The sequence below is a fragment of the Manis pentadactyla genome, chromosome 5 (assembly GCF_030020395.1).
Source record: "Manis pentadactyla isolate mManPen7 chromosome 5, mManPen7.hap1, whole genome shotgun sequence".
NCBI classification, from domain to species: domain Eukaryota; kingdom Metazoa; phylum Chordata; class Mammalia; order Pholidota; family Manidae; genus Manis; species Manis pentadactyla.
Genome location: NC_080023.1, coordinates 33,680,051 through 33,706,629, shown reverse-complemented (window position 1 = coordinate 33,706,629; position 26,579 = coordinate 33,680,051). Strand labels below are relative to the sequence as shown.

The window sequence follows — 26,579 nt, the reverse complement described above, 5'->3', positions numbered from 1 at the left end:
TTAATATGCCAAACTGTGAATAAATTGATTTGTTTCAAATATATTTCAACATTTGCAAGCTAGCAGCCTTTGGTGAAGACTCATGCATTTTTAGTGTGTGCAAGGAGGCTGTGTGTTGGGAGGATCCTGCCTCAAGGGATTTGGCATTCATGTGGATGACTGAAACTTTTGCATCCAATGCAGCAAGTCTCTTCAGGTTCTTTCTGGAAGAGCCTCTGTAGACTGCTACAGCCAAGGGTTAGAAGAGAACAGGCTCACACTTGGACAGCTGAGCCACATCAGCAGTGGAGAATCGTACTGCCACACAGCTTACCTGCTATGAATGGAATCTGGGAAACTCTAGTATGCCAGTCTACACCAGAACTCACAGTTTAAGCTTCTCAAACTGACTGGTATAATGTTAGCTGGAATAACCTCTTGCTTGTTTCCCTGTAAACACAGGAATCCTACATGGGCAAGATTCTTACTTCAAGTTCAAGTATCTTTTTTTTTAGCTCAGATTTGTTATGCTAACATTTCTTGAGCGCTTAGTGGTAGGTTCTGTTCTAGGAGCTCTTGTCCCAGGTAGAGGGGTTCCCCGCTCCGGGCAAGTGCACTATGAATTCAGTTAGACTGAATACAACAACAGAACATTGCAAGTAAAAGGGGGCTCATACCAAGCTTTATTCTCACGGCAGGTCAAGTGCTAGACTCCCATCTACCCATCGCAGTCTCTGCCCCAGGCGCTGCCTCTGCTGGTGGCTCCATGCCACTGACTCCTGCCTCCCTCTGCCCTTCTCTCTTGGCTTCTCTGCTCCCCAGCACTGGGCTCCAAGGCTTCTCTTTTTAAAGCAATGCTGTAAACAGTTTACTGCCAATGGGTATGGAGGCAGGCTAAGTGTTACCTCATTGCATGTGTACATTTAACTTGGAAAACATCAGTTGAGAATCCTGGCCATAAAATTTCCATTTTCCCTACAGGAGCTTTACACGGACCATTTCCTTTTCACCACAGCCCTATGATAAGAATCACTTAGGGGGCAGCTGTGGTACAGACTTAAGCCAGACAGTTAAGTTTCAAGTACCAGCTCTGATGCTCATGAATTCAGAATCTGTTTAATCTCTCAATGCCTCAGTTTCCTTATCTTTAAAGTAGAAATCCTAATAATATCCCATATAGACATTGTGAGCATTGGAGTGAGTTAATATGTGTAAGAGCTTAACACATTGCCTGGCACATAATAGGCATCCAATAAATGTTAGCTATTATTGTCACCATTTAAAAGATGAGAATATTAAGGCTTAAAGAGGTTACATGGCTTTTTCTGAGGTTCACATCTATTAAGTAGAAAGGTTGGGACCAAGGTCTCTGACTCCACAGACTATGCATTTATTGAACATGCTAAGTGGCCAACTCAGACTATACAATCCTTTTAAAGATTGTTATGTTAAATGGACGAAATTGGGTAATTCTGTGCCATTTATCCAAGTTTTTTGGGAGTGGTTTTACTTACAGGATAAAATTTATGAAGTCTACTTGTTACTCATTGTGTCCACACCTCTACAACAAGATTATTGTCCTTCAGACAATAGTATTTCTTTATTCAAGGATGAAAGTAGAGCAGAGGGAACATAGTAATAATGCAATAACTTTGTGTGGTGACAGATGGTAACTATGCTTATCATGTTGAGCATTTCATAATGCATATAACTTGTCAAATCAATATGTTGTTCACCTAAAACTAACAAAAAAAAGTAGTATCCCACCCCTCTTCAGACATCCCCTGCCAAATACACACACACACGCACACACACACACACACACACACACACGCTCCAACCTTTCTAAAGAGAGTATTCTAAATGCATTTTAAAGCACATTTCTGATGGTGGTTAAGCATTAAACTTGGAAAACTAGAGCCTTACTAGAAACAAATTGTTAATATTGAAGTGTAGCACTTTTGAAGCAATCTCTGGTTATCAAGCACAAGTACAAAATACCTTAATTCTCAACTCTAGTATCTGTATTTGAAGCATATTTCTTTAGTCCATTAACTCCAACAGAAGTTCCATGAGGATAAGAGCCACAAGTATCTGCAACACAGCAGGTGCTCAAAAAATATTTGCAGAATGAAGGAAGGACACAAACTTTTCTGTGTTTGTGCCTTTTTAAAAATCTTAAGTTATTGTTCATATGTAAGTGTTAGGAGCAGAGCCAACAGCCTTCACCAGATATCTCATCTTCCAGGTCTCATAAACTGGCCCCTGCAGTTAAATGGTAAATAGCTTACAGCAGGGGGAGAATAAGCAGCTCAAGAAGACTGTCTTTAAAATATGTAAGAATTTAAAAATTGGTCCTGAGATTAAGTCATTGCTCAGCATAGAAACAGGAAAAAGTGACTGAAATACTTAGCAAAAGAATCAGTCATTTAGTTTCAGTGATGTTCTCTGTACATCAACTAGAGCAGAGGTTGGCAAATTTTTTCTATACCTGGCCAGAAAGTAAATATTTTAGATTTTGCAGGCCATCCAATCTCTATCTGACCTATTCATCTCTGCCATTGTAGTGCAAAAGCAGCCATAAGCAGTGTTTTTCTTTTTTTTTAAAAAAAAGGTGTGGCTGTGTTCTGATAAACTTGATAAAAACAAATAATAGGCTTCATTTGGCCCATGCTATAGTTTGTCAAGCCCTGGTCTAAAGCATGTTTAATTGTAATAAGTTAAAATATTCTGTTGCATCTCTGAGAGAAGGGTCATATTAGGTGTATAATTCCCTTTTATGAGACATTAAATAAGTCATGTATCTTTTATATATCTAAGCCTTTGGCCTTGAGAACTCATTGAGTAGCACACCATGTCATTTATTTAACAATGGCATATTGGACATGAAGATTATGAGAATGGAGTTTGAAGATGATAAGTATCCAGTTCAGTGGTACTAAGTATATCCATATTGTGCAACCATCACTACCATCCATCTCTAGAACATTCTCATCTTCCCTAACTGTAAACATTAACTCTCCATTTTCCCTTCCCCAACTCCTGGCAACCACCATTCTACTTTCCATCACTATGAATTTGACAATTCTAGGTACTCTGTATAGTAGAATCATACAGTATTTGTCCATTTGTGTCTGACTTATTTCACCTAGTGTTATGTCTTCATGGCTCATCCATGTTGTAGCATGTGTCAGGATTTCCTTCCTTTTTAAAGGCTGAATAATATTCTTTTGAGTATACCTACCACATTTTGTTTGTCCATGTATCAAATGGACATTTGAGTTGCTTCCCCCTTCTGGCTATTGTGATTAATACTGTTATGATCATGGATGCACAAATACCTGTTTGATTCCCTGTTTTCAGTTCTTTTGGGTATATACCCAGTAGTAGAATTGGTTGGTCATATGACAATTCTATGCTGAAGTTTTTGAGAAACCACCCTACTGTTTTCCATAGAAGCTTCACCATTTTACATTCCCAGCAACAATGCACAAGGGTTCTAATTTCTCCATATTCTCACAAGCACTTACTTCATGTTTTTATAATAGCCATGCTATTTTGGGTATATACCCAGTAGTAGGACTGGTTGGTCATATGATAATTCTGCTTACATTTTTGAGAAATCACTATACTGTTTTCCATAGAAGCAGCACCATTTTACATTCCCAGCAACAATGCACAAGGGTTCTAATTTCTCCACTTCGTGTTTTAATAATAACCGTGCTAACAGGTGTGGAGTGGTAGCTCACTGCTCTTCTCACTTATTTTTAGGTCAATGTTTGTAGTTAGTGTGAAAGACAATTCATTTAGATACTACATTAAGCAATGTCTGGTGCAAATTAGATTTCTATATGTATGCGTGTGTGTGTATGTGTGTGTGTACCTTATTTCTCTAGCTCAAAAATTACATGAGATGGCTTCCAGAAACATGTAAATAATAAGGTGAATAATAAAATAGCTAAATTCATGGCATTGGGTATATGGAAGACAAAAAATGAAACTGTAATGGGTGGGAAGGAAGGGATAAAAGGCAAAGGGGGCATTATGATTAGCACACACAATGTAGGGGTGGGGCACGGGGAAGGCAGTATAGCACAGAGAAGACAAGTAGTGATTCTATAGCATCTTACTACGCTGATGGACAGTGACTGTAATGGGGTATGTGGTGGGGACTTGATGATGGGGGGAGTCTAGTAACCGCAGTGTTGCTCATGTATTTGTATATTAATGATACCAAAATTTAAAAAATGAAACTAGTCAAAATTAGATGAACTTGAGGGTATGTCCTATAGAATTACTAAAACTGAAGTGACAAATTAATCCTGAACTTCCTAGTGGCCAAAGAAAAAATGGAAAGAGAGTCAGAAACATGATTCTTTTATTCCAGAGGGTAAAAGCTCAGGGCTTTTTTGGCTCATAGATATAAGAAATAAGCTATGGCTATTTTAAAATATGGCCTTACTGACACCAGCCGATTTCAAACTGAAAGCAAACAGAATTTTTGATGAGATTAATGAGGCTGGAACTTGGAATGACTCCCACAGCCTGACCATTATAACACTTTTTGTGTAAAATGGTAGTTTCAGAATACAATTAGAAAAACAGAAACTCAACTCCACCTATCTGAGCATAGCGATAAGGTCTATTGCTTTGGACTTTAGTCAATGTTTTATGCAGTCCAACATGTAAGATCTTGAATTGCCTCATGCATGTTTGCATATGTACCTGGCATTTCCTTCCTGGTCACAGGTTATAAACACATATGTGTTTATACAGATAGTCTTCCTAAGAGTATATCCTTATCTTCCATTTGGAAGGAGGGGAAGATCTTCCTGTTCAGATCTGATATTGAAGTTTCTGTTTCAACATGGAACTACAGGAACTAATGTATCATTTTCAAATTTATAGTAGGAAAAAAACTTGATAACTGAATATGTTTCAAATCAGCTTTCAAGCATTTGAAGTGCAAAGAAAATAAAAAATAAGAATAGAAGCTATATCAAACAGATATTTTTAAAGAACTGATAAAATATCAAAATTATTCCAAAATCGAAAGAATTGGTCTGAAGTTTTACCCAGAAGTTTGGATGAAAAATAATAACAACTGATACTTCTTGAGCATTTACAATATCCACAGCACTATTCAAAGTGCTTTGTGTGCATTAACTCACTCTTCTAAACTTGAACAATGCCAATACTGTCACCATCGTTCCCATTTTAAAGAGGAAAAATGAGGCAAGGAGCAGCCAGTACTCTTGTTTCAGGTCACACAATGAGCGGATGTTAGAGCTAGGACCCGTGCACACTGGCTGCAGTGGTCACTCACCCACTAGCCTTCCCCTTTGAGGTTCTAGCAAATGAACCAAGGAAGTATACTGGTTTGGCCAACTAGCAAACAAACCTTGCAGATTTCTTTTGTGTCACTATAATTTCTTTTGGTTTTTTTTTTTTTTCTTTAGATGATCAAACTCTCTTAGTTGTCCTTGAAATGTCCCTTAACATTCTTATACACAATTACTACTGCTAAATTTTTAAAAATAAATGATGTTCCAGGTTCAAGTTGCACAATGAAACCATTAAAAATTATGTTGTTACAAAGAGTTTTAAGAACATGAATGAGTGCTTATAAAATGAAATAAAGCAGCAGGATGTAAATATGCTGGAAGCCAAGTGCCACCACCTCTCCTACCCCAGCCCCCTCCTCCAGGAAAGATGGGAAAGTTTAACTGTGGCTATCACTGGGTAGAAATATTCAGAATGATTTCTTATTTTTCTTAATTTTCCATAAAATTTACTTGAATCCAAAAAATGAAATAAACTTCATTTTTCAAATAGCCAATCAGACCCGTTCCTTGCAAAAGCACAGTATGAAGCTCCTAGGGATAATCTTTTTGTATAATTTTAATTATTTCCACATAAACTAATGCTATATGAACAAAGATATCAGTTTGAATTTCCACTGTTGTATGTGACTATTCAGGTTTATTAAAATTAAATAAAATGAAAAATTCAGTTCAACTGTCATTGTCATACCAACCCCATGTAGTCACAGGTGGCTAGTGACAGCTTTTCCATCATCACAGAAAATTCTGTGGGACACCACTGGTTTAAAAGAAAGAACATGGAATCTAGAGCCAGGTGACTTGGAATCTTGTCTAGATACAAGCTGATACTTGCTGTGTGAAATTGGTGGTTTACTCAACCTCTCTGAGCCTATTTCCCTATAAACAAGTTGGGACTAATGATAATATCACTAGCCATGTAAGGAGATTAAAAAGATCAAATAAGATAATGCATGTGACAGTTCTCTGAATACTATAGTGTGGCTTACAGGGTGTTTCACAAATCACCCAGTTTGAACTTAATCTAGTTCTTTGTGGATTGATTCCAAATCCATGAATGGTTCATACCAAGAATTTTACCTGAATGACACCATAAAAATCAGACTTAACCAGCTCTTACCACAGTTGCTAGGCCAGGTCCTTGGCAATATGGATTTTCTATTTCTTTCCTGTAAAAAGCTTCAATGCACAGCTGTGTTTCTGTCTTGTGTAATAACATCTCAGTTTTCTATAACAAGTAAATGTATTGCTCTATTTCCACTCCTAAATGAAAAAGACTGTCTTTAAAAAGAGGCTCTGTCTGCCAAAGATACAAATGGAGTAAAATGCTGTAACTAAAAGAAAAGTAATCCGAGTTGACAGTGCAGGAATTAAGCAAAAGATGTCATTTGCTGCAAGAATGTGAGCTTTTCACTGACAATTGAAACAAGTTCTCTGTGCTTCAAAGCTGTTGAGGTACTGATTAAGCGGAAGTACCTGTTCATTCTGACTTTTTTTTTTCCTAGTCACTTCTGGTTTTTCCTGCAAAACAACTTGACTAATGTAGGCTATTTTAGAGCTGCTGCATTTCCAAAGGCTCCATCTTTTTTTTTCCTATTTAACCACCTGATAGTTAAGCGTGAGTCTTGTATGCACGGGCTCAACTCGGCACAGATTGCACACTCACCTTACATCTGCCTCTCCCAGGTTTCCTCCAGCCGTGGATGCCTTTGACATTATGACCGCAGAGGATTCCACCGCAGCCATGAGCAGCGACTCGGCCACCGCATCCTCTGCCAAGGTGCCCGAGGGTGTGGCCGGAGCGCCCAACGAGGCGGCCTTGCTGGCGCTGATGGAGCGCACGGGCTACAGCATGGTGCAGGAGAACGGGCAGCGCAAGTACGGTGGTCCGCCGCCGGGCTGGGAGGGCCCTCACCCGCAGCGCGGCTGCGAGGTCTTCGTAGGCAAGATCCCACGCGACGTGTATGAGGACGAGCTGGTGCCCGTGTTCGAGGCGGTGGGCCGCATCTACGAGCTGCGCCTCATGATGGACTTCGATGGCAAGAACCGCGGCTACGCCTTCGTCATGTACTGCCACAAGAACGAGGCCAAGCGCGCGGTGCGCGAGCTCAACAACTACGAGATCCGCCCCGGCCGCCTGCTCGGCGTCTGCTGCAGCGTCGACAATTGCCGCCTCTTCATCGGCGGTATCCCCAAGATGAAGAAGCGTGAGGAGATCCTGGAGGAGATCGCCAAGGTTACCGAGGGTGTGCTCGATGTGATCGTCTACGCCAGCGCCGCCGACAAGATGAAGAACCGTGGCTTCGCCTTCGTGGAGTACGAGAGCCACCGCGCCGCCGCCATGGCGCGCCGTAAGCTCATGCCTGGCCGCATCCAGCTGTGGGGCCACCAGATCGCCGTGGACTGGGCTGAGCCCGAGATCGACGTGGATGAGGATGTGATGGAGACCGTGAAGATCCTCTACGTGAGGAACCTCATGATCGAGACCACGGAGGATACCATCAAGAAGAGCTTCGGCCAGTTCAACCCAGGCTGTGTGGAGCGTGTCAAGAAGATCCGCGACTACGCCTTTGTGCACTTCGCCAGCCGCGAGGACGCAGTTCATGCCATGAACAATCTCAACGGCACCGAGCTGGAGGGCTCGTGCCTCGAGGTGACGTTGGCCAAGCCGGTGGACAAGGAGCAGTACTCCCGCTACCAGAAGGCAGCCAAGGGGAGCGGCGCGGCGGAGACGGCGGTGGTGCAGCAGCCCAGCTATGTGTACTCTTGCGATCCCTACATGCTGGCCTACTACGGCTACCCCTACAATGCGCTCATCGGGCCCAACAGGGACTACTTTGTAAAAGGTTAGTGGGGCACTGTTCTCCTGGGTGGGCCCCGAGAGCCGCATCCACTAGGCAAGCAGCATTAGGGGTGTTGTGGCTGTCGTTTACTGAGCTGGTCAGTGCACATGAGCAAGCGTGCACACACACACACACACACACACGCTTACGCTTAGCCTGGTTTGGGCGTTGGTTTTAGGTTCTGGTCTTCACTGGTACTTAAGACAGTAACTTTTGTAGCATGGAGAGAAATACAGATCGTATGTGTGGGACAGGCGGTAAAAACCTGGGCGCATGCAGGGTCTTCTTGCACACTGCCTTTCCAGGGCATATCCAGTTTAGGGGCTAGTCCACCAGTCTCCAGGTACCTAGGTTAAAACTTACATGTGAAAGTAAATCTTTAGAATGTTGGGGACTAGGAGGCACACTGTAGTTGTTCTAAATAATTGGCTAGGGTATAATGAAATCAAGCATTACACTGGGAAATCAAATACATAGGTTCTGAGTCCTGCTCTCCAATTAACTGGCTCTGTGACTTTAGTCAACCCCTTTAACTGCTCTAGGCCTGTTTTCTCACACACAGAATGAGGAAGGTGAATCAGCAGATCCCCTTTCAGATCTAACTTTTTTACAGTCTGTGAATGCTTTTCTTTATTGAAGCTGCAATTGCAGTCCTAGGAACTCACCCTGCAAAATTCATCTCTTGCCTTAAGCAGTCATACTTAGATGCAAATCTAGGCTGGAACAGAATGTTTATATCGTCTTGCCAGCTTATCAGAGAGCAGAGGTGTAGTACAGGCAACTTCGATTCAGGGCACACATGTAAAGGCCAAGAACCTTGAGTTAAGGTCTGCCTTCTGTACTGTCACTGTTGGTGGCTCACCATTTTTTGTGTTGTTCTCATAAGCAGGCAGCGTAAGAGGCCGGGGTCGAGGTGCAGCTGGCAACAGAGCCCCAGGGCCCAGGGGTTCCTACCTCGGGGGATATTCTGCTGGCCGTGGTATATATAGCCGATACCATGAAGGGAAAGGAAAGCAGCAAGAAAAAGGATATGAACTTGTTCCTAATTTGGAAATCTCTGCCGTCAATCCAGTTGCCATTAAACCCAGCACAGGTCAGTATAAACTTTTGAAGTGACCCCAAGGCTTCCTTGGGCTCCTCATCTGCACATGGTTCCTCTTCTCATAGGCAGCCACAGATTAGGCAAAGAGTGTGGCCTCCTAGGCCTTCTTACCTGGAATTTAGGGGAATGGCCTAGTTTAGACCATATTCAAGTCAAACTTTCCCACAGTGAGTTTTTCAAATGGGTGTCACCAGTTAGCATTTTTCTCAATCTATGACCAACTAGTCAGAATTGGGGTAGGGGGTTGGGTTTGGGGAGGGAAATGAAAGGATATGAGGCTCTTCTATATCTTCTACCAGTTCAAAACTGCCTTTTCTTATTGAAGCCTATTTCTGTTCCGGCCATTGGTAGCCAGAGGGTGCAGGTTATTGCCAGTTCTTAGGGTTGTTGGGAAAGGTAGAAAATTACCCTAAAGGTGCAAAAAGCACTACATTTCATGGTCTTAACAAACCAGAATGCCTGGAAATAAGGCAGTGGTGAAAGTTTTTGCAGCTGCTAATTCCCTGGATTCTAATTTCCAGCACTCATTTCCTCCCCTTCCTTGATCAGTAGATTGGGGGTAGGAGCGCTGAAGTGATTCAAGCCAGAGACCTTGAACTTTGTTTTTACCTCCAGGCTCCACGTAGCATTTGCCAATGTTGTTAGTGCCCCTTGGTCACCTAATCTGAGGTGTTCTTTCTGACCCTAACCTGCAAGGAACTGAAATAGACATTCAAACACATGGCACATTGAGTTGTGGGTAATCAGTGATACTTCTCAACCTCATCCTGGTTTCACAGAGGGTAGATCGAAGAACTTCTCAGTGGAATCCTCACCTTGATGCTCAGCTACCCTGATTTCTTCTCCTTCCCCTAACTAAAAGAGAGTCAGGGAATCTGCATTCAGGGCATCGGTTTGCATTGGCCACAACAGCTTAAAAAGTGTTCTCCCAGCAGAGCTTGCTTTTGAAGTAACCCAGTGCTAATTTTTTTTTTGCCTATGGAAAAACTTCGGCGATTTTCTGTAGTTAAGTGACTCCTTAGACTGGATTTCCTTATAAATGCTACTGATGCTGTAAGCAGTGTAAAACTGGTGTCTCTCTGTAATTCTGTGAAACACAGCATGGATGCGGGAGTTGTTACTTCTGCTTGTTGGAAAAAGGCTCCCGTTGGCAAATTGCAGTAGCTTAAGATTTAACTAGAAAAGAGAACTCTCCAACAATCTTTAAGCATATAGTCATGTCCTGGGGCCTGAGACAGAAATTCCTGTGGGCTAATAGCCAGAACAATCCAGAGTTAGTTAGTACAATACCAGTGTAGCTTAAAAACATAACCCTTTCTGGGCCCCATCCCCTTGGCCTCTATTTCTGATTCATCCAGAAAGTAGAATTTTGTTTTTTAGGAGAAGCACTAGGCCATGGTGAAGTATCTGGGCACAAGACCATATGGTTGGAAGGGCAGATAAAATAAAAGCCTTAAGTAAGGTTTTAGGTATATTTTATTGGATCATTGTGCCATTGGTTAGCCTACAGTCTAACCTTTGTCTCCTTACCTTATAGCGAATCAGCTTTTATTGGCATAAATATACCTACTGTTGGAAAAAACCATAAATGAAAGGATACTTGGTGTATGCATTTCATATTTCAGCTTATCTTTTCAACACACAACACACATACTCACAAACTCTCCCAAATCTTGGCTACTCTTTTTTCCTTTTTACTTTTTTCTGTCATATATTGACAGTAACTGTTATCTGTTTGAGTCTCTGGTTGAAATGAGTCCTTTGGACTTTACTCACACAAACACATCTTTGAATTGGCAGGTTCCATCAAAAAACCAGTCACTCTGCCGCTTCGCTGTTATGAGCAGACTTTAGTGGAAATCAGGGAATTTTTCATTTTTTATTATGTACTTTTCCCTTGAATCACTAATGCTGAAGTCTGAAATTCAGAGTGGGGAAGATGTACACAGACCTCTGAGTTCTCAGAATGAAACTCTCGACAGCACCTGCTTCTTAAAACATGAGATGAAAAGGGCAGTAGGTGGAGCCGGGACTGGGGGGTGGGCATAAGAAGTGGGCAGGCTCACACTCCACCACTCTGCACTCCGTGGGCCTGGGGCCTCTGTTCTCACTTCTTAGTTTGAGCCTGTTTTTGCAGAATTAGAAGACCTTTGCTCTGTAGGACGTCAAGAGCAAGATTCAAAAAGAGATTTTTCTGAAGCAGTTGGAAATGTTAGTACAGAAACCTAATATGATTTTCTTCCATGATGATCCGCTGGGAGACTCCATCTGTACCCACGTGGTTCCTTTTGAAAGACAAGCAGTAGGGCACCTGCCACCTTCCCTCTCTTCCTCCTGTGTAGCACCTTGTTGTTGCTTGTACGGAGAGAGCATTTGTTAGCAGGGAGGCCTGTGACTGCTAAGCTTGGATTTTAAAAATATCACCAAGAAAGTGATGGACCTTCTTCAGTGGCTGAAAACATTTAACCCGTGTTTCCCTCTACTTCTCCTGCAGTGGCCATCCCTGCCATCGGGGCCCAGTATTCTGTGTTTCAGGCAGCTCCCCCTCCTAAAATGATTGAAGATGGCAAAATCCATACAATGGAGCACATGATCAGCCCCATCGCGGTGCAGCCTGACCCAGCCAGCGCTGCTGCAGCTGCAGCAGCAGCCGCCGCTGTCATTCCCACTGTGTCCACGCCACCGCCTTTCCAGGTAGAGTCCTTAGTCTGTGATTCATGTGTAAGGCCTCTCTTAACATGGAGTCATTTCATGTTCAGTGGGAGAGTTTGTTGTGTGCCTAGCTGTCTGTTACAACTCTGGGATTGGGTGACAAAAATTTTTAATATAAATGATGGCAGGAGAGAAACATTTGAAGCAGTAATTGTGCTACCCTAATACTATCCCTGTCCTAAAGATTGGAAGCGATATGCAGAAATGACGTGTAATTTCTGACAGTGTCATATTATTGCCAAGTACTTGTTCTTTTTTTTTTTTAACGACACTGGATAATTTTTAACTCATGTTCTTATTGTTAAGAAGCTGACACACAAAGTCCAGGGAGATAGTTCACCTTTTCTTTTCCTATTGCAGTTTGCCGTTCCGTGAAGTTTTACCTAGCCTTGGAAATCCTCTCTCTTGTACTTCTCATTGCCTATATGATTACTTGGCTTATGACTGCTGGTATGTTCTAGCCGCCCAATTAAAATGAAGCTCCTCCAGATGAAGAGCTACAGCTTATATTTCTTTTTCACTTCAGTGCATAGCATGTAGGCATAGGGAATACCCATCATTCATCTAAACAGAAAACAAATCTTGTTAAAGCTGTTCTTTATGAGGCAGTGAATCTCTTACACCTTATTAGTCAACAAGCACAAATACTCAGGCTCACGGACTCTTTTCTAGCTGGATATAAATTATTTTAAAATTATACAAATAAAATATAAATACACAATTATACATTAATATATTTGTATTAAATTAATACAATTTAATATTAATTATAATATTTAAATATAAATAATTAAAATATAAATGTAATAATTTAAAATTAATACAATTAAATATTAATTTGTATAAAATTATACAAATAAAAAATAAAAACACAAAGGGAATGTGTTTAAAAAACAGAACATTCCAGTCCAGGAGAACAAGGCTGGGTTCTAGAATTCACATTTTTTATTAGCTCCTCAGTTATGCTGAAACAGAGCCAAGCTGTAAACCCCACAGCAGGGTGCTGTTCATTTGCCTTTGCCCCCATTGGGTGCCAGTCTTGACTGCATTATTCTGAAACGGTGGCACTGGTTGAAGGTTATTCATCTATCAACCTGTCATTCAGTACTCTTTAACTTGAAACTTTCTAAAGCCAAAATAAGGAATAGGTTGTAAATGATGCACACTGTAGAATGACAACTAACTGTAGCTATTATGTGTGGACTGTGTAAATATCTACAGTAACCAACAAGCAATACCTAGCGGAATTCTGGTAATAATTTCTAATTCCTCTTTATTAAGAAACTCATGAACTTTTATCTTTGGTATGTAAGTGTCAGTTCTAGACAGGCCCAAATTCTAGGCCTCATATTCATGTTCTAGGCCACAGACTGTTTCTGTCTTGTATCAATCCACACTGGATGTTGCATCAGGGTCGTTATTCAAGGTCTTTGCTTATGAATTTGTTTAGCCTATGATCATTATCAGTTGATTCCTCTGGAGATTTTACCCTCCCTTACTTAATTTTTAACCCAGAAATGGTTTCTTTGCATGTGTGTGGCCTTGGTGCTCAAATCTAAGTTCTCTGTATTTTGCTTCTGAGGTCTTTGACCCGGGCTCTCTGACACGTTCAGCCCTCTGCCTCCTCTTTAATCTCTGCCAAATTGCAGCAGGGGAAGGAGCATTTTAAGCACTACTGTTTGGGATTTAGAACACCTTTCTGAGTAGAATCACATTGGAAATCAGTTCCCAGTATGGCTTCCAGAACCTCCCTCTAGAACACCTGTCATTTTCCTCTGTCTTGCAGGTACTCAGGGATGTTTCTGTTTTGCATTTTACATCCAAACTTTCAGATAGCCTTTACAAGTAATAAAAAAAAAAATGGCTACAGGTATAGTCAATCACTTTTTCAAATTGATTTCTCAAAATGTTGTTAATCTTCACAATAAATCTGTGGTAAAGGAAAACAATTGCTCCCCTCCCCCAAATCCCTACTCCATCTCACCCACCTGAGCCCAAGTGGTGGACTGGACTCTAGCACACGGAAAGGTTTCCTAGATGTCACCTTCCCTACCACTTTCTCCCTTTGTGCATATATCACTATAGAAATGTCCACACATATATATAATTTGGAAAAGATTGCATTTTACTGAGATCTACAGACTTCTCAGTCCTGAAGTTTCTCTCCTTAGTTGTAAAGTACAGATAAGACACTTAGGTATTAGTTGGTTCTTTCTCTAAGCTTCTACTGTTTGTATATATAGTGGTGTCCTATATTAGGTAGGAAATGGTTGAAACCATCAGTTGCATTTGCTGAAAATTGTGTATGGTCACAGTTTTTTAGTTCAGAGCTTAAGCAGTCCCTTTGGAGAGGTATATATTTGTTCCATAGCGTTGTCACAGTCTATTCTCTCCATTTTTTGAAACCCCATGTTCCTACAGTTAAGTATGAGTTGAGACAGCTGGCATGTAGTTTAGGAAAAATACTTTTACTTAAAGTGAGATCAGGCAAATGAAGGGTTGATTCTCAATTCCGTTTTACTCTGGGCATATACCCACTGAGTGGACTGGTGGGTAGAAGATTCCAGAGTATTTGAACTTGCCCTCAGCTCTCCAGTTCTGCCCCTTCACCCGTTGGATTTGATTGAACCTTGAGAATGCAAGCCCATCTCACCTCACTGGTTCTCACGCGCTCCCTTACAACAGCAATTTGTTTGCTCCTCTGCCGTCTGGCCCTGAAATTGGAAACCTTTGTTTTCACCTCCTACTCCTAACCCAGGGAGCTGAATGAAGGGACGGATGACTAAGCATGATGTGTACCTACACGTGATCAGTAAGGATTCTTTTTCTCTGTTCTCCTCAGGGCCGCCCAATAACTCCAGTATACACGGTGGCTCCAAACGTTCAGAGAATTCCCACTGCTGGGATCTATGGGGCCAGCTATGTCCCATTTGCTGCTCCTGCCACAGCCACGATCGCCACACTACAGAAGAACGCAGCAGCCGCCGCTGCCGTTTATGGAGGATATGCGGGCTACATACCTCAGGCATTCCCTGCTGCTACCATTCAGGTTCCCATACATGATGTCTACCAGACATACTGAGACTGGTGACAGAGCGGAGACAAACCGTGAACTACCACTGAAGGAACGCTTTACTATTTATGAAGAAGGACCCTGGTGGATTAGCACACATATGAAACCTGAAAGTGAAGAATGTTATCAAATAGCATACAGAAATATTTTATATACATGAAGTTTTCACTAGTTTTTTAAGACTCCTTTCGATTTAGCAGGCCTGTGTTCATACATTTCTGAGAGACTTGCAATGGCTCGTGCCTTAATACCATCTCTTAAAAATTTGTATGCTGTAGTACGTTTGTATAGAGGTTTTTGTTTTTGTATTTTTAAGGATATATTTTCACTATGAAGGTTATTTTCTTAATTTCTGCACTCCAGAGATTTCTATTTTGTAGTACCTTCAATAATATATCAACTATATATTGAAAAGCACACTTGAGCAGCTAGGGAACTGTTTTGAAAAATATATTCAATATTTAAAGATACAAACAATAGTGCTTTAAAAATACTACATAAAACGTTATTTTAAAAACTATACTGGAAAGTGCAATTTTAAAATTAGTTAAATCTCTATTTCTGCTGGCTTTAAGAGTTGACAGTGTTCTCATGTATTATCTGTGATGGTTCTTTTTTTTTTATAAGAAATTGAACACTCGATCTCTCCTTAAGCCAACATTGAAAAGACTTGTCACACTTCTGAGTCCAAACACTGAAAGGCTCCTACCTGCCACCATTACCCTGGGCCCCTGCTTGTTCTCCATGAGTCTTTGCTCTTAAACATGTTCCCTCCCCATGGCCCTAACTCACCCCTGCTTCCTGTCCCCAGTCCCTCCTCTGTGTTTGGCAAGTGTAGAGCAAATGAATTACTCTGATAGAGGAAACATTGATGGATTTTGTACTTCCTGGGTTTTTGTCGGGGTTTTTTGTTGTGTTGTTTTATTTTGGTTGGGGAGGTATTTTCATAGTAGAGTATGTGTAAACACAGGATTTTAATAGTTGGTGTAAGACATCTTTGCATAGCTATTTAATTGTCTAGTATAAAACTTTCATTCCTTGTCTAACGCTTTTATTTTATTTGTTTTTGAAGCATGAGGTTGTGGGGACAGTGAATGTTGTTGTAGACAAGGCCCCCAAACACTCATGTCACAGAAAGTGATGCTTCTAGTTGCCTTATCATGTTTCATGCACAGTGTCTGTGGGTGTCAAGGGTGTGGGAAATACTGTGTTTATTGAACAGGGCTTTCCTCCATTGCTGTGCACGAGGCTGTGAACTGAATTGGGGTGTGCACATCCAGGAGAAGGAAGAGAGACCTGCAGGAATTAAAAGATAGTTTGTAAATATCTCCTAATGCTTGTTTTTAGTTGTTTTATGTTGCAGAAGTTCATGGTATATAGTTTAATGCCAAATGAAACCATTTTATTTCAATGTTATGAAAATCTTTTGTTTTATTAGGAGGTTAATGTATTCTTGCAGTGTTTTGTGCCTGTTTAAAGGCTTTTATTTAGCAGAGTGAATGTAAAATACAGTAAAATGTTAAGATTGTCATCTCTTTTATGAACTACATTAATTGGAATTTTTTTTAAGGCTCTATCAAGGAAGTGAGGTGTGCAATAGGTAGCAGGTACACAGTTGTGTTTTTATGTCATATTAGAGATCTGCAAAATCCACTCACTGAATTTTTGCTAATGGCTGAATTATTATTTGTGGATAAATAAGAAGGTTATGCCTTTAGCAAACATTTTAGTTTTGTTTTAACTTAAATTAAGAGATTCCCATATGCCCTTTCTCCTCCCTCATCTTAGAGGGGGATGAATTTTTTTATATATAAGCAATATTTATTTAACTATTCTGTAAAATTATCAAGTGCCTACACAGGCCTTTAAACATTCCTAACATTCCTTTCCATCGTTCTCAAGTGACATAAAGTAATTGTGCAATGTTCCTGATGATGTACCCAGCAAGCGATATCCAAACTCAAATCTGTTAGAATGAGTAATCCAACAAAATACATTTGGATCAGATCCTCATCCTTTTGCTTTGTGTGAAAGAAGTACTCACCTTCCAGTGTGGGATTGTCCCCGAGGTTCACTGGATGAGACTCTGACCCAGTGGTCTTACTGTATTTTACATATGCCTGTAAATTATTTGCAAAAAAATAAAAAGATAATAGAAAGGAAACCAGATGGTATCTTAACATGTCAACAACCAAACTACCTTACAAATGAATGTTGGTGACATAGCCAGTTAAGTGTCAGTGAGCCTCCTGTCTACGGTCTGCCTGTTCCTGTTTGAAACCATTTCATATACACTACTGAGGTAAGTTTATAACTTGAAATGTGAACCTTTTTTTTTTTTTAGGGTTAAGAACAAACTATATAAATGTTTAAAAAAAAAAGCTTTCCAAGTTCTCTGTTTTCAGACCCTTTTCAAACATGCTAGTGTTTAGTTATTATCTTTAGTTGCTTTGTATTTGATAAGTTAGATCTTGCTCCATTTACAGTACATTCTTAGGATGTATGTAGTAAATAAAGCTTTCTTTAAAGCAATTTCAAGACTTTATTTTAAATTGTGTTTTCTTTATACTGATTTTCTTTTTTCCTAACAAAATTAGAAAAACCTGTACACAGTAGAAGGCATCAATTAATTCAGTATTTCCAGCTGGAGAAATCAGCCAGTCACTATTATATCTTGATTTGGAGTTAACCACTGAAGATGGAATGCATAATAAAAATTGTGAATTACCAATATCCTCAAGCTTGAGCTCAGGTGGTTGAAGGTTGAAAAACACTACTCAGCTTCTGGGCTGGAATAAGATATGGGAAAGCTCACTGTTTTCGGTACTGGAGTTTGTTTACGGCCCCAGGAGCTTTACACTCAGAACTCTCAATGGAGGCAGCTGACCTGAATGTCTGCCACCGCATCAGAAAGTGGAGCCTTCTGTTCCTCTTTTTCACCATATGTGGCAAACTGAGCAGAGCACTTCCTTCCTGTTTCTCTGAGGTCATCCTTACCTGTAGACAGTCATCAGCAAAGCCAACCAATTGATTCAAGGCAAAAGGATGGGTTGTCAATGGAATTCTAAAAATTGCCTCACATTGGCTTTGCCATTGATTGAGGTTAAGAATATTCTTAGTCTTGAGCAGCCTGGGTTATGGTCTCTTGACCCACATTTCTTGGAATACTAATTCTGGCTTCCTCCTAGAAAGATAGAAACCTTTTTAGAGGTAGAAGAGGCCAGGAAACGTCCCTAGATAACAGAACATTAGGCAGTGTTTTCAAGGGCCACAAGATCTGATTCCTTTTTGTTCCCTTCAATTGCAGAATCACAGTTAGATTGATCTCATTAGAAAAAAGAACAATTGTACAACATGCATATCACACTCTCCTGGGTGCCAGGCTTTGCTGTTGGTGCTCTGGCAGCTGCCCCAAGAAAAAAAACAGCAAAACCTTCCATGTGTAGAGTTCACTTTCCAGTGGGAGAATACAGACAAAATGAGTAAGTAAACAATGTTCAGGTGGGGTTAAATGCTGTCGTTATGTGATTCATTAGGCTTTGGGCTTCCATAATTACAGGTGACCCTCACAATAACTCAGTGAAGCAGGCAGGACAGATAATGTGACCAGCTAAGGTCACACAGCTGGTAAGAATCTGGACTCAAGACACCAAGTCCCAGAGTCTGTCTAACAGCACAGTGACCCTGGAGATGGATAAAACACAGTCCTGGCCAAAGACCTACTTCAGAACCCAGAAAAAGAAAAGAAAAACTTTTCTACAAGTGTAGTTCCTTTTTTATTGGCTTTTAGTGTGTTTTTCTTATACAGCTTCTTCCCTTGGGGGATGGGAACTGAAGATGGTGTGGCTGAAAATGCCTATTCTCAGGATGCAAGTGGGGCTGCCAAAAATGTACACCCTGGTAGATGTAAAGAATTGGATGTGCAAGGCTGGCCTGGAGACGATGGAGGAGGCTAAAGAACTTTCTGAGGAAGTCAACACGCTTCTGATTCTTTAGTAGAAGAGGTGCCCTATTTATTTTTTGAATTCCAAAAAATCCCTGGCATGACAACATAAGTACGTATTTAGCTGAAAGAAAAATTAGGAAAAAAATTCTGATTTTTCTTTTCTAGTGAAGGATAATCCTATGGACAGTCCAACAGTCACAGGGTGCTGTTTCATGGCGTGCACTGTGCTCTGTGTATTTTGTTAAAATAACAGGCTTACGCAACCCTGTTCTAACGCATTGGGGTACTTGATTATTTAAAAGAAACGTATAGTGTATTAACTCAATTATTAATGTGATACTATATTATAAAGTCTGGGCACTCAGAGTTGGGTTTTTTTTTTAATACAGAATGACATTTTGGCATGACTTTTGATGAAATGATATTTTGATAACCATGACCCTGAAAAAAAAACCTTCAGATTAAAAAAAAATTCTGATGATACAGATGTACTCATTCTGGCCTTCTCCAACCACTTCTTGGCACATTGTCCATCTCTGACCACCCAAGGTCAAAGGCAGAATTAGGTTTAAATACAGAATGGGACTCAGGAGACATCCACAAAGTGTTTTGCTTCAATTCCAAGTTCTAGCTGTCAGACTGGATACAGCCTTTTCTTTCTTCTTTTTTCCCTCGTTAATCTTCCCTTTCTAGGTAACTCGGCATTCCTCTGTTTTCTAACTTCTCACACCAATAAACCTGGAAAAAATAAACCTGTGATTGCCCAAGTCCTTACCTCCGTGAGCAGGCACCATGGCCTGGCGGAACAAGGCTGGGTTTGTAGCTAGGATGCCTCGGGGGGAACCACCCTCCCCCCACCTCCTCCTTAACCAGCCCTGTGACCTTGAAAAAGATGCCTCGCCTCTGAGCACCAGTTTCTTAATTGGTAAATGGAGATAATAATCCTGACCTCATAAGTTTATTGTGAAAAATCAAATGAGTTAATAGATCTATAAAAGCTTGGTATGTTGTAGTCACTCAGGAAACACTTCTTTTCCCTTCCCCTTTAAAAACTGTACTGTGAGTGCATTCTGCTATATTAACCCCTTTAAGCCCTTCCATTTTACACCTTTTTTTTCTTTCATTTTACACCTTTTTATTCCTTTTGTTTCCGTTTATTCAATAAACCTTTTTTGAATGCCATTGTCCCAGCACAGCACGAGGCACCAGAGAGGCGAGGAGCAACCAAATTGGGCCTCTCTGCCTTCCACAAACTTGCAGGCGGGCTCTGAAGGTATCACAGATGCTCTCAGGTGGGAGGGGGCACCCGCCCTGGCTTGGCAGGCAATTAAGAAGGATTTGGGGAAGAGGTAGCATCTGGGCAATGCTACTTGGGCAGTATCAGGATGAATAGGAGTTGGGGCAGATGAGCAGGGAGATGTAACAGAGAGTGCCCAGGTCCAGAAGAAAAAAGATCATATACCAGAAGGAAGTTCGGTATGGCTGCCTCAGGAGAGAGAGAGGGTATGGAGTGAAGACACTCAAGCCTTGTTCCATTCAACATTAACCGTGTTTCCTGGGCTGTGTTAACTGAGGAACAAGCCATTGGTCCCTATAACAAGGAAGTGGGAAGAACTCTAAATCATTCCTCCGTGGGACTTGGAGTTCCAGAAAGTGGGGGAGCCCTGCACTTAGCTACACTGCAGAAGCTGAGGGATGATCTGGCCGTCAGTGGCATGGAGCATCTGAGCTCTCCCCCTGGTGGGCGGTGGGCTGTCTTTGGCCTTCCTGGCCCCAGGTGATGTCCACCAACACTGCTTGGTAGATTCAGGTTCCAACCTCAAAGGATCTTCCACCCTTTCCTCTCTGGAGTAGTATAGCAGCTGTATGTGCCAGCCGGGGTATTCCCACCCTCAGAAAGCCCTACAAAATGCAGGCTTCTCAGCAAAGGTGGTGGAGGCCCATAGCCCTCCAAGAGACTGAGGGTGGAGGAGGATCCCAAGTAAAATCAGAGACACACTGGCTTTCTCAATGGGATTACATTGCCTTGCAACTCCATTCCACACAATTATACTCACAATCAAAAGCCATACCAAACCCTGCATTTGCAAGAAATATGACCTCGCCGGAGCTAATTTTTAGCCACCCTTCTTTCTTGGCTTGCTGTACACTGTTGGTCAAAAATCTTCATTAATGATTAAGCAACCACGGGGCTTAAATAGGCCTTAGTCATTCTGAGGCAGGTAAGACGAGTTGCTGAAGCCCAATTCTGAAATGACCTTGCTGGAGGTGCCGGGTCAAGACATTTTGAGCTTATGGTATTATGGTAACACCAGGCCATGCTAGTTGGGTTTTGCTGGGATTTTTCCTCTCCTTTTTCAGAACCTTTATTCCAAACAGTTGTGGCTCCAGGGCATGGTATTTCTATCAGCCTTACCAGCTTAATCCCCAGCCAATTCAACTGTGGCCACTTCACAGACAATCTTATACAAAGTGCTGTGTAAACTCAGCTTCTGCACAGACCTAATCCCCCCTTTCCAAATAAGATGCCCCTCTAAGAGGAGAAATTCTAGCAATGCAACTGATTCTAAATGTGCTCTACCATTTATAGAAGGAAGCTTTCTGAGTATAAGAGACAACAGTGAAAGTAATCTACTTAGCAAAATTTCTCTATACCTAAATAAAAAAATTCCCTGCCTTAGTATTCGTTTTCTTGTTCTTCATTTTCTTTGTGCTTAGGAATAATGTTAAAACCTTAGAGGATGATCACTCAAGAGGAGATATAATTATGGTTGATAGTAATTTACTCTATTGATTAAATACTTACTGTATGTCAAGTAGTTTACATGGATTTTTTAAAGCTTTTTATTAAAAAATAATACAGATACAGAATTGTGCATATGTCATATACAGCTTGAAGAATTTTCACAAACAGCACATCCATGCAACCAGCATCCAGATGAAAAACATGATCAAAATATCAGAAACCTCCCTAAAAGACCTTTCCAGTCACTACCTCCTCCCCACGGGTAACCACCATTCTGACTTCTAACAGCACAGTTTATGCATGGGTCATTTTTTCAAACTAGAGATAGCTACCACTACGATTTTACTATCAGAAGTAAGGCAGGTGGTCCTTTAATAAACTCACATAGCTGGCAGGTGAAAGAGTCTGGAATTGAACCTGGGTCATCTAATTCCAGGGATGGGAACAAGGGTGGAGGTAGGGGATGTGTAATTATACTTCACCCATTTTGTAAGGACTTAAAATCATTTGTTTCTGTTAGAAGTTATACTGATATCCTAACAGAGTCACTTCAGCATAAAGATCATTGGAAAGAAAAGATAAAAAATCAGCTTATATAGCAGAACATAAGGTATAAAACCATTTGGAATCTCCAGGTCCTGTCAGAAGACCTTTACATTCTTTTTTCCCAGGTGGCTTCCAAATATCTTGCACTCCAGCATCCCTTTCATTAAACTTCAGTTTTAGGAAGGGAAGGAATGAACTAATTCATACTGAGGTGAGTTGTTTTTCACTAAGGGCAAAGCCCCCATTCAATAAACAGGAATACTCTGTAATTTTGGAATTTAAGGCTATACGCACTCAAGGAGTATAACTTCAAGGGAAAGGAGGTTTTCATCACATTCAGCACAAAGACAGCCAGTTGAGGGAGTTTAGCCCAGGAGTTGAGTAGCCAGGGGCTAAGTAATTAGACTCCTGGAGAGTTAAATGAACAATGTTAAGGACTAATGTCTCAAATATGAGACGTACTGAATAAAATCCTGGAAAGATACACAAGTCAAGGAACTTCTTTGACCAAGGAAACTTAAGCACAGCTTCACTGGCTGCAGGCTTCCTTGATCAACTTCAGAACCAAACAACCAGAGTTTGGGTTAAATCAGCTCACTGCGTCAGAAGCCAGCCAAGATGCATAGACAAGCATGAAGAGCCAGAGCTTCTCGCTCCTGCCACAACTTGACATGAGCTCCCTGCAACACAAGGCCGTCTGGAAGGAGGAGTGAAGGGGAAGAGCTCTTGGGCCAGGAGGCAAAATTCAGATGATTGAATATTTGCTTGAAAGAAATTACCATAAGCCAAAAGAACCTGAGGTACTTCCAATGGCAAGATCCATTGTTGCTGTTACGATGTCTACCCAGAAAAAGAAACATGCAAAGTGTTATGTAAAATTAAGAAAACTATTTTGTACATCTGAGTGCATATTGTTAGAGAGGAAAATGTCATCCCTTCTCCCGACGTTTCCTCTTATGTGTAGGGAGTTCAATGCCCCTTTTTCTTCTGATTCCTGGAGTAATAGTTTCACATATGATTGATAAAATTTGAGAATAACTGGGCATTCTTGGCTAAGTAATTCCCTCTTCCCCTTGGGAGACAGCCTAGCAGTAGGTGAGTTCCTCTCTGCTCTTGCCTCTCCTAATCCTCCCAGGCCCCGTGCTGCCTGTGAGTGGGGTGGGACTGGGAACTCATTTAGCAGGCCCACGTGACTCTCATGCCACGCTAAGTCCTCCAGCATCCTCCAATTTTCTCCATCAGTAAAGACCATGGTATTTTTGCCTCCACTTTTTTCTATTGAGGGTAAAATTAACACAATAAAATAGTCACCATTTTACTTACTTTAAAGTCTACAATTCAGTGGCTTTATTTTATTCATATTGTTGTGTAACTATCACCACTATGTAATTCCAAAACATTTTAATCCTCCCCCCTCAAAAAAAGATAACCCGCACCCATTAAGCACATACACTGTACCTCCAGTCCAGGCAACCCCTGATCTGCTTTCTGTCTCAATGGACTTTCCTATTCTTGACATTTCATATAAATGTGGCTATTTGTGACTGGCTTCTTTCACTTAGCATGTTCTCAAGGTCTACCCATGTTGTTGTATGTATCAGTATTTCATTTCTTTTTATGTTTGAATAATATTCCATTGTATGGACATACTACATTTTGTTTATCCATGAAATATGTGATGGACAATTTTATTATTTCTATTTTTTGGCTATTAAGAGTAATGCTTCTATGAATATTCAGTTTTTTTGAGCACCTGTTTTCATTTCTCTTGGGTATGTACCTACCTTAAAGCACAATATCTGGGTCATATATTAATTCCATGCTTAGCTTTTGAGGAACTGCCAAACTGTTTTGCACAATAGCTGCACTATTTTATGTTCCCATCAGCAATTTATGAGGGTTACAATTTCTCCATATCCTTACCAACACTTATTTTTTTCCTTTCTCTGAAAGACATATAGCCATCCTAGTGGGTATGAAGTGGCATCTCATTGTGATTTTGAGTTGCATTTCCCTCATGACCAATGATGTTGAGAATGTATTTTATGTGCTTATTGACCATTTCTATATCTTCTTTGGAGAAATATACACATTCAAATGCTTTGCCCATTTTTAATTGGGTTGTGTTTTATTGAGTTGTAAAAGTTCTTTATATATTTTGGATACCAAACCACTTTGAATACATACTTTGCAAATATTGTCTCCATACTATGGGTTGTCTAAACTTTCTTGATAGTATATTTTGATGATGAAAGATTTTAATTTTGATGAAGTCCAATTTATCTATTTTTTCTTTTGTTACTTTTGCCTTTCATGTCATATCTAAAAATCCATTGCCAAATCAAAGATCATGAAGATTTTTTTCCTTTTTTTTCCCGAGTTTTCTAGTTTAGCTCTTACATTAGGTCTTTGATCCATTTCGAGTTAATTTTTGCATATTATGTGAAGGAGGGGTCCAACTTCACTCTTGGATTTTTGTTGTCCCATTCCAATCTGTTGAAAAGACTACTCTTTCCCTATTGAATGGTCTTGACACCCTTGTCAAAAATTGATTGACTGTAGATGTTATGAGTTTGTTTCTAAACTCTCAGTTCTATTCCATTAATCAGTATGTCTATCCTTATGTCAGTACCACACTATCTTGATTACTGTAGCTTCATCTTTATAGTAATTTTGAAATTGGAAAGAGTGAATCCTTCAACTTTGTTCTTTTTTGAGATCGTTTTGACTATTTGGAGTCCCTTGTAATTCCATATGAATTTAAGGATCAGCTTTTCCATTTCTGCATAAAAGGCTGTTGGGATTTTGATTAGTATTGCATTGAATTTTTAGATAATTTTGGGGAGTGTTTACATCTAAACAAAATTAAGTCTTCTAATTAGTGAACACAGGATGTCTTTCCATTTAGGTCTTCTTTATGTTAGCAATGTTTTATTTTCAATGTACAAGTCTTAGTTACATTTATTCTTAAGTATTTTATTCTTTTTGATGCTACTGTAAATGCAGTCATTTATTTCATTTTTGGATTGTTCACTGATGGAATATCAAAACATCTAATTTTTAAATTTTTTTAATACCCATCTTAATTCCTTGTTTCATTTCTCAGTTTATTCAGAACATGGTAAGAAAAAAGAAGTGCTATTTATTGGGAACCTTTCAGAAACCAGTACTTGATATATATACATTTGGTAGCTGAGGATATGGAATGCAGATCAGACAGGAAGGGTGCACACAATGACAGAGAAGGAGTCAAGAATGGAACTTTGGTGAGCACTGATGAGGGGGCAGTTAGAAGAGTAGTCACCCACACGGGTCTGAAAAGCCATGGTTGGAGGGGTGGGATGAAAACCAAATGTTTCATCATTTATTGCTATGTAAAAGTCCACCACAAAATTTAAAGGCTTATTTTAAAAAAATTTTTAATAGAAGCATAGTTGGCCTATAATATTAGTTTCAGGGGTACAATGTAGTGATTTGACATTCATATACATTATGAAATGCTCACCACAATAACTGTAGTTATCATCTGTCACCAATATTGACCATGTTCCCTGTGCTATACTTTTTAACCCTGTGACTTATTTACTTTATAATTAAAGTTTGTACTTCTTCACCCCCTTCACCTGTTTCTCCTATCCCCCTACTTCTCAACCCTCTGGCAACCACCAGTGTGTTCTCTGTACTTGAGTCTGTTTCTGGGGCTTTTGTTTGTTTGTTTGACAAAGATGAAGTCTGATGCAACAAGTAGGCCAGTTCTGTTTTCTTTTGTTTCTCACACTAGACTTCTGCCTGGTGTTTAACAAAACCATTTAGCCCAGTACAGAATAAATCAGAACACCACCAGGTGAGATTTATGTGTCCTTCTAGTCCCCAAATTCAAAGGTTTGGCTGGTATCTGTGATGAGGAGGTAATGGGCTAGGGGAGTGGTTTGCTACTGAATATTTAATGATTGGCTCCACAGGAAGAACGGTCCTTGGTTTGTAGGCTTTGCCAATGTCTGTGGTATAAATAGTCCCATCATGGCCAATTTCAAGATTACCAAGGTCCTGTCACTGAATGCAGAATTGGGAACAGAGTGCAATAGTCCAGTGTTATTTAGCATTCCCACCATTCAGATATAATAGGGGTAAATAACCTTAAAAACATAGATAACAGAGGCAAGTTTTGAGTGTTTATTACCTTTGTTCTTAATATAACTTATTTCCTTATCAGTTTATATAATTTGATTTTTAATAATAGCTGTGGTCACCAACTGACTTGCAAAATTCCTGAAAATTAAACAAACAGTT

At 40.4% G+C, this 26,579-nt stretch overlaps 1 protein-coding gene across 3 annotated transcripts in view; it reads left to right on the top strand.

The window, feature by feature from the left end:
* Positions 1-17,591, top strand: part of RBM47 (RNA binding motif protein 47) — a 29,669-nt gene extending 12,078 nt beyond the window's left edge. The window contains exons 2-5 of one of the 3 annotated variants that reach the window (XM_036908539.2): positions 7,008-8,167; positions 9,054-9,257; positions 11,761-11,960; positions 14,821-17,591. In XM_036908539.2, the coding sequence (XP_036764434.1) occupies positions 7,039-8,167; positions 9,054-9,257; positions 11,761-11,960; positions 14,821-15,060 (1,773 nt within the window). In that variant the 5' untranslated portion in view covers positions 7,008-7,038 and the 3' untranslated portion in view covers positions 15,061-17,591. Of the gene's footprint in view, positions 1-7,007; positions 8,168-9,050; positions 9,258-11,760; positions 11,961-14,820 lie in introns of all 3 variants that reach the window. The other 2 variants (XM_036908535.2, XM_057502173.1) reach the window with 2 other exon arrangements.
* The last annotated feature ends 8,988 nt before the right edge of the window (positions 17,592-26,579 follow it).